General features: G+C 34.4%; 2 protein-coding genes across 2 annotated transcripts; one reads left to right on the top strand and one right to left on the bottom strand.

The window, feature by feature from the left end:
• Positions 1-3,295: 3,295 nt before the first annotated feature.
• On the top strand, positions 3,296-4,577 carry LOC131013500 (senescence-specific cysteine protease SAG39-like). Its single transcript, XM_057941610.1, has 2 exons — positions 3,296-3,755; positions 3,837-4,577. Exons 1-2 carry the CDS (start codon positions 3,320-3,322, stop codon positions 4,424-4,426), a joined length of 1,026 nt encoding a protein of 341 aa, XP_057797593.1. The 5' UTR covers positions 3,296-3,319; the 3' UTR covers positions 4,427-4,577.
• Positions 4,578-4,719: 142 nt separating this feature from the next.
• On the bottom strand, positions 4,720-5,130 carry LOC131008480 (uncharacterized). The gene has a single exon (XM_057935354.1). The coding sequence runs from the start codon at positions 5,128-5,130 to the stop codon at positions 4,720-4,722; it is 411 nt and encodes a 136-aa protein (XP_057791337.1).
• Positions 5,131-15,113: the final 9,983 nt, after the last annotated feature.

Raw genomic sequence — 15,113 nt, 5'->3', positions numbered from 1 at the left:
CATTTCCCACTTGTCATGTTGTCAACAAACACAGATCGAAGAGGAAGAAGGTAGAATTTGCTTTGTTCATTCTTCCCGGGGTTGTGGCTGTTACCACAATTATGTGTTTGGGCTTTATTTTCCTTAGATATAGAAGTAATAAAGCAACTATTGGAACATATGGAATTTTGTCTGTTTTACCTGAGAGAATTTCAATTTATGAACTCGCACGAGCAACTCAACAGTTCAATGAGAGCAATTTAATAGGCATGGGAAGTTTTGGTTTTGTCTATAGAAGAATTCTTGGAGAAGGGAAAGATATTGTTGTAAAGGTGTTTAAACTGCAATATGAATCTTCTTTTAGGAGCTTTGATATTGAATGTGAAATTCTACAAAATATTCGTCATAGAAATCTAACGAAAGTCATAAGCAGTTGCTACAATGAAAAATTCAAGGCTTAGGTACTTGAATACATGCCAAAGGGAAACCTTGAGAAATGGTTGTATTCACACGACTATTTCTTGAATTTCATACAAAGGTTGAACATAATTATTGATGCGGCATCGGCATTGGAATATCTTCACCATGGCCATTCCACTCCCATTATTCATTGTGATTTGAAGCCTAGTAATGTCTTGTTGGATGAAGAAATGATTGCTCATGTGAGCGATTTCAAGGTATCAAAACTATTGGGTGAGGGGGAGAATGTTGTGCTAACAAACACACTCTGGCAACACTAGGTTACATTGCTCAAGGTGAATTCTTATTCTTCATCAATGTATCAAATAAAATCATGTCTTCCAACTGAATAATTTTTTGTTATTCCAGAATATGGTTTAGAATGGTAGTCTCCACAAGATGCGATGTTTATAGCTATGGTGTGTTGTTGATGGAAACCTTTACAAGAAAAAAACCAAGTGACAATATGTTTGTTGGAGATCTAAGCTTGAAGATTTGGGGACAAAATTGTCGATGTGAACTTACTAATAAATCTTGACAAAGAATATGGGGACAAAATTGTCGAATTCACATTATCCATATTGGAGTTAGCTTTCAAATGCTCCACAGAATCCCCTAATGAAAGGATTAACATGAAAGAAGCTCTAGTGGAGCTACAAAAAATAAAAGGTCGATTTTTGGGGTGAAGCCTATATGAAGTTATTCTTTTCCTCATGTTAAACTATATTAAGCTGATGTTCGTGCAAGTATAGCTGCTTTTTGTGTTATCCAATTGTTGTAAGCTTATGGTTGAAGAAGCTTTTAAGCTAAATATGAGCCTGCGCCAACGTAGTACGATTGAAAAAACAAGCTAGAAGTCGCCGGAAAGAGAAAAAGAAATGAAAAAGAAAGAAACAATTCAATTTTTGTTCAGACATTTCATCAAACAGCTGAAGCACTTGTGAAAACACCGCAACGCGCTGCGAAAATTCTATCACCCCTCGGTTTTTATTCACAGTCTTTAAATTTCTTTATTTACATGAGTAATTTAACCAAAAAAAAAAAAATCTAATATAGCATACAAAAAATAACCACTTTCTACCATAATTTTTACACTAAAATTTTACCATCACCATCAATAATAATCAACTCAATTTTTAATTACGCAACTTTTTGTATAACTAGCATAAAAGGATACGAATAACCAATATAATTTTATTTGATAAAAGAAAAATTATAATTATAATTATAATATTTATTATATTTAATTTTTTAATTAATAATTTGATCTATTTAATTATATAACTATAGTAAAACCTCTTTAAAAAGAATATTCAAATAAATTAATATATTCTATAAACTAATAATTTTCTTTGGGCCTAACTTAGGTCAGTTTAAAAAATCATTTTTAATAAAATAATAAAATAACAAATTTTTAGAGAATCCTTTTATAAATATATATAGGTCATGTTAATATCACAAATTAATAATTGTTAAATATAACAATTATGAATATTATGATAATTTGTTAAAATATAAATTTATTGTTGAATCGTCTTCAGCTCGATCATCATTACAATCTCTAGCAATACCAGTCACAATGTATTGATAGATAAATGTATTTTTTTTTAAATTTAAATATTATCTCTCATTCGTTTTGCACATTATAACTTGATTTAAAATTATGTTGGCCAAGCGGTAAGGGGTTAATGCCTAAGGCCAAAGGTCATTGGGTTTGAGTCCTCTGTGGCGCGGCCTTTAAATTTCTTTATTTAATACTGTTAAAAAAATTATAATTTCTGAAATTAAGAAAACACTCTATAAATTAAAAAAATATATTAATTTAACAATATTTATTTGTTTTATGATTCTAAAAATAGTTCCAGATATATATCAAATAAATTTTGGATAAGATAATGTATTTAACTAATACTATATTCTTTTAGTATTTTAATATCTAATGAATTGTTATATTCTTCAAAATATATAATATATAATTTATACAATTACACTTAAAATTAAATACTCCATTCTTTCCCCAAATAACTTCTAATATTTCCTGTTTGGGACGTCCCCCCCCCCCCCCCCAATAACTTCCTATTCAGTTTGGTACATTATCCCAACATTAATAATACTTTATTTATTCTTATTTTTCAACATTTCACCATTCTCAATACTAATTATAATACATTTTCTCTACTTTCAATACTAATTATAACACTTTTTCTCTACTACCAATATACTTAACAATTTTTCCTTAAAACCTAATAGGAAGTTATTTAGGGGACGGAGGGAGTATGTAATATAGGGATATAACATACAATCTATACATTGTATATGTCCAAGACACTTTTTATATTAGTATAGATGAAATATTATTATAATGTTTAAATCTTTTTTTATTAATACAAGATAATATGTATATTTATATCTTATTTCAATGGATTTTGGTGAAATACATGTCTATAGATATTTGTAGATATAACTAGGAATTTTGTTAATATGTGAAGTCACTAGGTATTGCTTGATTTCAGCTTAGCATTTTGGACAAACAGTATTAAACTAAAGTTTTGTCTTTACTGCAACAAAATATTTAAATATACTTTTTCGCAATTACTTATAAGTAGAAGGAATAGACAAAACAAAAATCAACAGCGGCATTCTCTTTTTCGCAGTTAGTTGAAAAAATTATTGAGTATAATATCACGTAGAGGTGCGTCGACGAAAAGACCAACAGAAGGTAATTTGCCGGGCTTTCCAGGCATACATGATTATGCATGAACGTCGACTTCTTCCGAATTCTAATGCAACTTTAAGCTTTTCTACACCTATATATATAATTTCCCTTGTGTATTGAAGCATCAACCTTTTCAAAACATACCTAACATAATTCAACAAATATATGGCATCGATAACTACTTGGAAGCTGCTTCTGGCTGCAATTGCAGTGCTAGGCTTCTGGGCTTCTCTAGCAACAGCAAGAACAGCACCTGATGCAGCCATGATCGAGAGGCATCAGAAATGGATGGTGAAAAATGGCCGTGTATACAAAGATGATGCTGAGAAGGCCATGCGATTCAACATTTTCAAGGAGAACGTCGAGTATATCGATTCGTTTAATGAAGCTGCTGCTCGGCCTTACAAACTCGCTGTCAACAAATTTGCTGATTTGAGGAATGATGAATTTCAGGCGTCTAGAAATGGATACAGGATGGGATCTTACCCTAAGCCGTCTAAGGTTTCGTCGTTTAGGTATGAAAATGTGAGTGCAGCTCCAGCCAGCATTGATTGGAGAAAGAAGGGAGCTGTTACTGCTGTCAAGGATCAAGGCCAATGTGGTAAATTTATATATAAACATTATTAATTAGTTTACATTTTTGTTATCGAAATGAGTTTAATTATATAAAACCAAAATACAGGATGCTGTTGGGCGTTTTCAGCAGTTGCAGCCACGGAAGGAATCAACCAACTCACAACAGGCAAACTTGTTTCTTTATCTGAACAACAACTTGTGGATTGTGACACAACTCAAGATCAGGGCTGCAATGGTGGCCTTATGGATGATGCCTTTCAGTATATTATTAGCAACAAAGGCCTCACAACTGAATCCAACTACCCCTACCAAGGAGTTGATGGCACCTGCAACTCCAAGAAGGAATCATCTGACGCAGCCAAGATCACAGGGTACGAGGATGTCCCAGCCAACAGCGAATCAGCACTGCTTAAAGCAGTGGTGAATCAACCAGTATCAGTAGCCATTGATGCAAGTGGATCAGACTTCCAGTTCTACTCGAGTGGAGTATTCACTGGAGAGTGTGGGACCGAACTAGACCATGGCGTGACTGCAGTTGGGTATGGGGCTACCAGTGATGGAACCAAGTATTGGCTGGTGAAGAACTCGTGGGGAACAAGCTGGGGAGATGAGGGATATATCATGATGCAGAGGGATATTGGAGCTGCAGAAGGGATATGTGGCATCGCCATGGAAGCTTCTTATCCAACTGCTTAAAGATACACTCATGTAAATCATTTCAATTACACATACGTATTATGACCTTGTTCCTATGTATATAAATGTATACCATAAAAAAGAATGCTAAAGAAGTACTGAAGGCTTCGTTGAAGAAAATTCTTGTACTTCACACCATCATTACCCCAAATCTCCGCAGAGCTAGCTAGCCTACATCAACACTTGGGTAACAAAACAAAATATTACATTATTTATTCCTCTAAAACAAAATTCAAACAAACATAATCTCAAAACCTGAGAAAAGACGAAATAAGTTGATATATGTAAGACGATCACTGGCCCGCAGCAAAGGCCTCGACCGGGAAGGTCTTGGTGATGCCGGCAAGGCTCTTAAAGTTGATCTTCCCGGTGGGCGGATCGACAAGGATGATCTCGCTGACCGGCGGCCACAGCATGAGCTCCTTGGCCTTCACTCCCTTGAGCTTCTTGATCCTCTTCTTCTCCATATAACCAGTTATATTGGTGTCGTAGCTGACGAGCTTGCTGATGACCTTGAAGTTGTGCTCGATCTTCTTCTTCTGCTGAATCCACATGTATCCGGTGCTCCTCACGAAGCCGACCTCGACCACATCAGCCAATGGGAGGAGCCCACTTGGAAGCTCGAACTCTTCGAGGAGGGCTACGGCCATCTTCAGCCCTTCTTCATGGCCTTGCTTTACGACTGCTCCTTCCCTTTCCGCCATTGATGGATGGAACTTTCTTTGCTTGATTGATGGAGTGATGGGAGTTGCAGATGCAGTTTATAGTGAGAAATGTTTGGTAAGAAACAAATTATTTGTCGGAGAAAACAACGTTGTGTGACTTCGTATTATCCACTGGGAAACTCGCAGCTCAGCTGCGATGATTTCCACATTTTTATTGATTCTTGTACGACTGCTTTTGGTTTGGAGCTCTTGGATAGCAGAGACGGCTTAGGTTGGGTGTTGAACTGTTGATGATGCCTGCTTGTTTTGTTTGGAATTTTGTTTTAGACTTTTGTGGTTGGGATCTCCCTTCACATCGTACTGAAGGTACTGTATCTATTGTCAACATGCAGCTCTTCTTAAAATTGTACACCCTCCTCCTACAAAGAACTTCTTAATTTTCTTTTTTAGAAGGTCCACAAAAAAAATTTCTACTTATTTTGGGACTACACCTTATCACTTATAATATTTTATTTACCTTTACTTTCTACTTTTTTATCACTCATACTAATTACAACACATGCATTTTCGCCACTTTCAATATACATAACAAATTTTCCTACTTTCTCAATACATTCAATAATTTTTTCTTAAAACTCATGTCATTAATTGCCTTAAGTACAGATTAAGGAATATATATATGTTTCAGTAGATGCTAAAGTGTTTGGGCAGGAGATTATAGTGTTTGGATTCTGAAGGACTATGATGTCCTTCCTGTTTGTAACCTGGCACTGATTTCTTGCAATTGCATTGTCGCATATGTGTCGTAAGGCTGTGAACTTAATCTAATATTTCATTTGTAATGACAAACTTACAATTTTTTTCTAACTATACAGTTGCTTTGTCGTTAGGATTCTCTATGGAGTTATGAAGGCAAATGAAAGTTGTGGCAAGTTTCTATTTGTGCATCCATTTGTGATATCATATGCAAAAAATATCTCGATCAAGGATAGAGCGCGTGCATTATCTGAAAGGTTGCTTGATACAACCTCAAATCAGCTTGTTTTGGTCCCTTGCAACACTTTTGAGTATTTTAATTTAGTAGTTAGTACGATATATGTTTTTTTTTTTCAATTTCAATTAACTACTTCCATGTATTAGTGAGCATTGGATTATGACGATCTTTGACTGTGAGAAAGATCGTGTCTATTTGATGGATCCACTAATTAAGTCTCCAAAATCGTGATATATAGCTCATGGAAATCTATTGTTGAGACGTAAGTTTTAGACTTTAATTGATATTTTCTTTCATTAGTTTTATATCTAATGTTAAATCCTCATTAACTTTGTTTTTCAGATCGATGAGTATTGTCGATGCAAGGAAGAGGAAAAAATTCAAAAAATCAACAAATTATTGGGAAGTTATTAAGGTATTCGAATTTTGGCCAATCATACTTATCTACATTATCTTTGTTTTTAACTTCCTGTTTTTAACTTTGTATTATACAGCTTGACAATGAGCAGTGTGAGTTTTATGTGATGTTCATAATAGGAATTCAAAATGACACATTCGTCCCTCGGTCATCGATGGTAATGCAAATACAGTATTGATAATTTAAAATAATGTAACATTTATAGTTATTAATAAAATGTATTTATGTACTTATTTTTGTTCACTGTTTAAAAATGCTAAAGTATATACTGAAGCTGAGATCACGTTCGTGAGGAATGGGCAAGCTACGTGTTAAAGAATGCGATCGGTTGATTTTTAGGTAACAATGGTTGTTATATATGTTATGCCGTAAATTTTGATTTAAAGCTATACATATAGAAATTAAGAAATGATTGGATTTTGTACAGGAATGCAAGAGCCACATCAAGTGAGGTTTTTATTATGTGGAGTTGTTAGTTGGATTGATGTACAATTGAATTATAACATATTGTATAAGAATATGTATTTTGAATGCTTGGATGTTATATAATGTATGTTTATGGATTTTAATATTATTTTGGTTATTTCAAATTTATTTATTTATTTTTGGGCCATGGTTTCTGGAAAAAAAGTGAAAATTCTAATATATATATATATTTTGAATACATAACACTTTTAACAATTTTTAACAATGGATTTAAGAATCATTAATAACGGTCACAAACGTTATGTATAATAATCACATATATATAACGGTGTATACTGTAATGTATGAAAACAAAAATCGTTATATATTGTAACAATGATGACGGTGAAACTGTTATGTATGAGAACCCTGAACCGTTACGTATTACAACAAAGATAACAGTTGAGACCGTTATATATTTAAATAAGATCCCCGTTAACTATGATAAAATATTAAAAAATTCAAATACATTAGATAACAGTGGAAATGATCTATAATAACGCTATGAACCGTTATCTATAACAGTTATAGACAATGCTACACAATCGTTATGTATCAATGCACGAAACTGTTATCTATTACACTAAGATAACGGTAATAAGCGTTACGAATTTTGCAACATACCGTTATCTATTACACTATAGATAACGGTCGGTTAGTGTTACGTATGAGCGGACTGTATTGTTATCTATTAAAGTATAGATAACGGTTTCTTACCGTTACGTATGAGCGCTTCATATTGTTATCTATTCTGATATAGATAATGGTATTTTACCGTTATGTATGAGCGTATCGTAATGTTATCTAATATAATAGATGACGATTCTTTTACCGTTACATATGAACGCAGCATAGACGACGACACCACTATATATAACGGTTATTTTGGGGTATAGAAAACGGAGAATCTCCGTTATCCATGAGCGTTTTTTTTTTGTAGTGCTCATTTCTAAAATATCTTTCATGGACGGAGGTAGTATGTCATATATTCCCTACATCCCAATATTCATGGCATGTTTTCCTTTTGGTCTGTCCCAATATTCATAGCATGTTTCTAATTTTGGATATAATTAGGGCTCAACTAACCAACCTATAAATATCTACAAATCTAACCTAACCCCCGAAACTATTGCACGCCTCTCTCTCGCGCCACACAATCAGTCTCCCCTATCTCCACAAAAATTTCTCCCCTTCCCGCTGCTTCTGCCCTCCCGCTACGGCGCCACCTCCGTCAAGTTTTGATAGATAATCACTTTACATTGATTTTAGGTCAATGAATCAAAATATCCATTCTCATATAGTAATATATATATATATATATATAGGGGGCCGCTCCAATGAGACCCCCTAATTTTAGTGATATCTAGGGTACGATCTGGTGCGTTTATTTTATCAATTCTATGGCTGATATTGTATCTGGAGGGTGATTTTTTTTCGCAGGGTTCGAATCCTGGAGGGAGCAAAATATTTTAAATTTTGTTATTCATCAGTATATACTGCATTGTTCATCAGTATATACGGCCAAGTTCATCAGTATATATGTCTTATTCATTACGAATTTTTTAAATTTTATTTTTCATCAGTATATACATCTTGTTCATTAGATATACATTTTGTTCATTAGTATTATATGTCTTATTCATTGTACTCATGTTACACGAAAAATAGGGGGTCTCACTGGAGCGCGCCCCTATATATATATATATATAGGGAATAGGTCAATGAAGAATGCTAAATGTAGAAGGAAACAACGAAGTCTAAATAACTCAATACATTTGCTGAATAAATCACGCGAGCGCATGAACGAAAAATGTACGTGTTTATTCAGTAAAATCTAGGAAGCACCCGTACGTTTTTCAGCCTAGCGTCCGAGTATTAATACCCTTAAAATACCAATACGAAAAAATACGCCTAAAATACGTATTTAATACGTTTTTTTTTCGTATTTTTTGTTTACCTTACTTTTAGGGTTGGGAAATACGTATTTAATACGTTTCGGAGACGTTTTTTGACCCAAAAATACGTTTGACCAGATTTAAAAAAAAAAAAGAAACAGAAAACCCTAACCTGCGTAAACCTTCACCCTCACTCTCATTTCTCTCGCAACCCTTCACCCACCCTGCGCAAGAAGACAAGGCAGCGCCTTTCTCCGCCACCGGTCTGGACCGCCGCCGCCGCCTTCTGGACTGCCGTGAACCGCCGCGCCGCCGCTGCTCTAGGACCAATTCGTGGTATGTTTAGTTAGAAACTTAGAATTGCTCAGATTATCCAATTCGTGGTATTTTTTGGGGATTGAATCTTTGATTTGTGTGAGGTTGGGTGAGTGGGTTAATTAATAATTGATTGTTTATTGGTATTGGGGTATATTGGCGGTGGGTTTGATATTGGGCTGGTTGACAGATGCCCTAATTAGGCTAATTTTGTGTAGATTATTTATTGGGTGACAAAGTTGTGGGATATTGGAGGAGACAACTTTGGTACACTTCAGGATGTTGGAGATCTAGAGATTGCAGAGTTATCACTTGATGAGCCGGAGTTAGAGAGTGTTGTGTTCACTGAAGAGGGCAGTGGTGATATACCAGATGGGGAAGAGGATGAGGATGAGGATGAGGAAGCTTTCATGACTTAGTAGCTTGTTAGTTGTTAGTGTGTATTGAACTGGAACTGGCTTTATTTAGTAATATTTGTGTGTTTTATTTGGATTTGTGAACTAACTTCTAAGTTTTAACTTAGAATTAAGTAGTTATTTGCTCTATTTGGTTATGAATGAGTTTCTATGATATATATATATATATATATATATATATATACACTAATATTATTTATAAAAAAAATTAAAAAAACTAAAACGTATTTTTAACGTATTCGTATTGTGATTTTTGGGATATTGACGTATTTTCGTACTCGTCTCGTATCGTATTTGTATTTCGTATTCGTACCGGTGCTTCCTAGAGTAAAATAACTATTTGTGCGATCGCGTGATTTATTCGGTAAATTTATTAACTTATTCAGAACGAAATATAGTTACTTCTTCATAGATCCCAACCCTATATATATATATATATATATATATATATATAGGGTCAAGCTAGGGTGAAAACACCTTTAAGTGTTTATAATAGGAATACATATTAACCATAGATCTTTTAATCTGTACGGTCAAGATTTAAGTTTTACTTATAGATTGGTGCAAATGAATTTAATGGGTGAATCATACTGTAAACATTCGCCAAGGGTATGTTTGTAAAAAAACAAACGCCTGCTCATCTTCACAACTGCATTCCTCCGAAAATAGAGCCCAATTTATTTGGAAATTGAATTTGGCTGCAAAGTGAAATGATTGTTTTCGTTGAAACGTATCTCTGGTAATTAATGATAGATATGATCTAATTTGAGTAGATATTCCAAACAAATACTAAATTAATAAGCACAATTTCAGTAGCTATTCAAAATGACTGCATTCTTACGCGTATGAATTAGGATTCTTAGGGTTTTTTCTCCACACTTCATCACTTCCGGCGCTGAATCCAGGCGACGATTCATAAGCACTAGGATACTAAATTAAGTCGGGCTAGAGTATAATTTATCTGTAATGGCGATTACGAAAGCAAAGCGAACTGGTATGTAGACGACGATGCTTTGCCTTTTTTATTGTTTTTAAAAAATTGTGTTTTTTTTTTTCGCTTGAATCAAAATCGAAATCGGCTTGAATGTTTGATTCGTCGATGGTTTGAATGTTCAATTAATAGGTTGTTTTGTTTTATTCGTCGATGGCGACTTCGAGGGTTCATTAGTGAAAATTTTTTGCCGAAAAGGTTGTGGTATTTATTGAGTTAAATACAAAAAATGATATGTTATCTATCATTGTCAGTACATGCAATTGGATGTTATGTATTCCAAAAATGGTGGTCCCCAACCATTGTTGTTGGTGAACCCTAGCACTACTATTTATGTATGAATCTTTTTTTTTTGTTTTCTTTTTGGTTGATTTTAAAAACAGTAATATGTCAATGGTTTATAACTCTTTGTTGAATCGCAATATGTATAGGACAAGATAGCTCGAAGGACAAAGGGAAAAGGATTGCTAGAGACGAAGATGAAGATGATGTTTTCCAAGGTTATGTGATTGTTGTGTGGCAATATTTTGAATATAGTAATGTGCTTGTTGTGCTGTATGTAGTAAATGGCTGACATGTGTATTGGAATTTAGTAATGTGCGTGAAAAATTAATGTGTTGTGCATGAATCGATGTTATGGAACAGGGTAATAGTAGTCATACTAATTAAGCAATAAGTATAGATTTATATAGCATGAATCACATATTATGTTTGGATTAATCAGCTTTGTAGTCAGATGAATTATATGATTAAAGGAATGAATCGTGTATGATAGTATTTGATTCAGATATTAGTGCTATGTGATTCATTCAATATATTGCAATTTGGTAATCTGAATTACGAATGCAGTTGATTCATTCATCGTTGTTTAGTTGGTATGACATGACGCATGAATTGTTATACGAATCTGCATGTCTCATATATGTGTGTGGAATGATTTACGTGCATAAAAATGAACCACCTTATCTGGAATTTGAATGCATCAATATGAAATAAATTACAACTAGCGAGAATATTTCCTATGATGTAAGAACAAACAGTTATTACAAAGAAAAAAAATTCTCTAACCTTATATAATTCTCTAACTTTATGAAATGTCATTTTTATGGCAGCGTACATTGCACAAAAGAAAGGGAAAGGAGTAGTAATTGGCGATAAAAATGATGATGCAGATGAAAATAGAAGGAAAGAAGGTTTGAATCATGCTTTAGTATGCGGTGTTTAATTTTAACTTATTTAAGATTAGCACGAAAAATAATTGTCCGTCTTGTTGCAGCACGAACAAAGCATAGGAATGATGAATTCATGAAGGATATGAAGCGTGCTATGATGGAGAGCTTGTTAGACGGTATGTAGACAGATATTTTTTTTTTTGGAAAGTTTACTTTATAATAGCATTGGTGGATTTTCTAATTGGCGTAACTTATGAATTAGGGGTATTGAGTAAGAGGAAGAAAGTGGATGTTGCGGATGATTCTGAGAAAGAGACATCGGATGATTCGAACGGGGAGGATGACTCTCCTGTTGTAGTCGAAAAAAAGACTAGGCATGAGAAACGGAAGGAAGGGATGGTGAACTACAAAGAATGGTCTGTTAGAGCGTATGAGGATTATCCGACATTGTTCACGAGAACAACTCCTGCTGTGTTTGTGAAAGCTGTGCAACAGATGAACGAGCAACAAAAGCAGGCAGTGGCTGATTTGGGTTTTGATTATTTACTGGATCTTCGTATTACTGAACTACCTGGGAAGTTAAATTACTGGTTGATGGATAGCTACAATGCTCATACGTCAGAGATTGTTCTTCCATCTGGTAAGACGATTCCTGTTACCGAGGAGGATGTGTATCGAGTATTGGGGTTTCCAAGAGGATATAGGAATATTGTTCTAGTCGATAATGATGATAGAACACCTTTGTTTGATGACTGGAAAGCGCGGTTTCCTGGAAGAAATCCAAGAAAGATCAAGATCAACCAGGTCAGGGATGATATCTTGGCTTGCCAGGATGGAGGTAGATGGTTCAAAATTCAATTCATGATTATGGTTGGTCATTGCATTTTCAACAGCAATTTTCAACGCTGGGTCTTGATCTGTTATAATCATTGCAGGAGCGGTTCCCATGCATTCAATAAACTGTTTTAAAATCCATGAGTATGAATTCACGTCCTCTCTGGTTAGTAACCCTGCTCCAAATGTAACACACCCACCATGATTATCCTTGCCGGTAAATGGAGCAAAAATCATGTCGTACCTATAAGCATTGTAAACGATATAATACACATGTAAGTTGAATTGTACAATTTTTAAAAAAATTTATACGTGTACAGAACATTTGATTACCTGTTCGTTGTATACGTGGCATCAAAGGACACCGCATCACCAAACAACGAGTAATTTTGAACAGCAACAGCATCACTCCAGAACAAACTCTTCACCTTGTGAGTTTCATCAACTAAACATTCACACTTGAAACCTTCATCAGTTTCACGTTTACTTAGAAACCTGTCAAGTAGTAGTTGTGCATCAACACCATCCGCGTATGAATTCATGCTGTACGATAGGTTTTTAAAGTCCTTGCTGGTGCACCCCACTTCCTCAAAACTTCCAACCAGTTCTTTAAAAATACGAAATGCCCTCACTGGTCCAATATTGGACTTGGCACACTTCAGCATAATCATCTGATGTGACTCATCCATTTTGCGATTGAATTTCATAAGGTGACGAACATCTTCAGTTACGAGGGAATGATTGTGTAATTCAGAGAAGCTGGTGAAAACATAATTGCCATCATCATTAAGTGTTGCAGTGATACGAGCCTTACAGCCATTTCTGGTAGATGGTTTCCGGCGTCGTATTTTCTTTTGAACACTTGATTCTGATATATCTTTCTTCGAGTCCGGCTTCACACCTTCTCTTCTGCAGATGAAGTATTGATACAATACTTGTCGATGTTTGCCTCTTTTCAAACCCCCCCTACGAGTATCGAAGCCCGCTGCATGTCCATACATAGAATAAAACTCATACGCTTCATCCAATGTCTTGAACACTTTACCCACGTATGGTTTCTTACTATCCTCACAAATTGGTAGGTACGAATGAGGAGGTCGGAAAGCAACATGATTATTTACATCATCTGAAAATTGTATAGAATAAAGCTTAGTAAAATAGGTTTCTGGTGGAGTATTAATGAAATGCATTATCAAATACAGTCACATCGAATCCATAGACAAGTAATAATATGATATTGTTTCGGGTGAATCAATAGCATGAATTATAAAAGCAAATGCATGAATCAGAAAGACAAGTAATAACATTGATATTGTTTCGCATGCATTAATAGTATGAATTGTAACAGTAAATGCATGAATCAGATTACAATGCAGATCATTATAAATCTCCACATATAAACTGTGAAAGAAAATTAGGCAGCGAACCAGATATGCAATCAATAACTCTACTAAAAATGAAATAAAATGAGCCACCGAATCGGACATAGATTGATGAATCGAACATAGAATGAATTGTAACATGAATCGGACATAGATTGATGATATACATACCACACGAACCCATATTGTTATTGAATCGTCCACTGCGTTCTCTGGAAATTGAGGTTTTGTGTTAATTCAATGTACAGAGGCAAGTTACAGGAAACTGAAGATTTCTCGAAAGAATAATTGATTGAGTGATAGCAGATTATGTTAAGTGATAGAGATTTTCAGATTTGGTATGATATGGAAAGATCGTGCAAATAATGTCCAAATCAATTATACCGGTATTACTAAATATGAAAATTACATGAATATCCTCATTCAATATAAACGTGTAGAATGGGGCTGATAAAAGGGACGAAATCCAGCCATCAAATCTCTTAAAATCAATGGATGATATGTGATCCTATTTTAAACAAAAAAAACTGTTTTTATTTTAGCCCAACTCTATATATATATATATATATATATATAATTAAAAACTTAAAATTTGCTATTTTTTGTGAAAAAATACATACCCCTGCTATGAAAATTAAATTCATCAATTTGAAGTTCTTCTTTATGAACTCCCGTCAGATTTTGTCAAAAATCTTCTCTCTCTCTTTCTATTGTCTTAACTCCCTCTCTCTTCATGAGTTCCTTGGTTTTGGCGCAAAAAAATATTATCTCTCTCTTCTATCTCACTTCTCTTTTCTATCTCTCTACTTGCTCTATTCTCTTCCTCACTCTTAGCGAATTTGGCGCTCAACTCCCCTCTTCTCTCTCTCTCTATTCCCTTCTCTTTCTTCATGAATTCTTCGTATTTGTGACATTGAGCGCTTCCCCAAGCTGCTATCTGGGACGAAGTCGAAAATTTGTAGCTTTGCTTCTTTGCGATATAAGTATGCTACTAACAGATCCAATCTTTGTTGATTATTTGATTAAAAAAGAGACTTAATTTTAATTGAAAAAAAAAGAGATACAAACATCACTTCGTTTTGGAAAAAAAGATGTCCAGGATGCTTTTGAAAGTTAGTTTTCCAATAATAAATAAATAAA

Source organism: Salvia miltiorrhiza, chromosome 2 (genome assembly GCF_028751815.1).
Source record: "Salvia miltiorrhiza cultivar Shanhuang (shh) chromosome 2, IMPLAD_Smil_shh, whole genome shotgun sequence".
NCBI lineage: Eukaryota > Viridiplantae > Streptophyta > Magnoliopsida > Lamiales > Lamiaceae > Salvia > Salvia miltiorrhiza.
This window is presented reverse-complemented; position numbering and strand designations above follow the sequence as displayed.

What these genes read in the sequence shown, in the direction of transcription:
- LOC131013500 (XM_057941610.1), top strand. Translation starts at nt 3,320, where the DNA reads ATGGCATCGATAACTACTTGGAAGCTGCTTCTGGCTGCAATTGCAGTG. An exon ending in CAAGGATCAAGGCCAATGTG is followed by an intron (nt 3,756 to 3,836) that starts GTAAATTTATAT and finishes ACCAAAATACAG; the next exon opens with GATGCTGTTGGGCGTTTTCA.
- LOC131008480 (XM_057935354.1), bottom strand. Translation starts at nt 5,130, where the DNA reads ATGGCGGAAAGGGAAGGAGCAGTCGTAAAGCAAGGCCATGAAGAAGGG.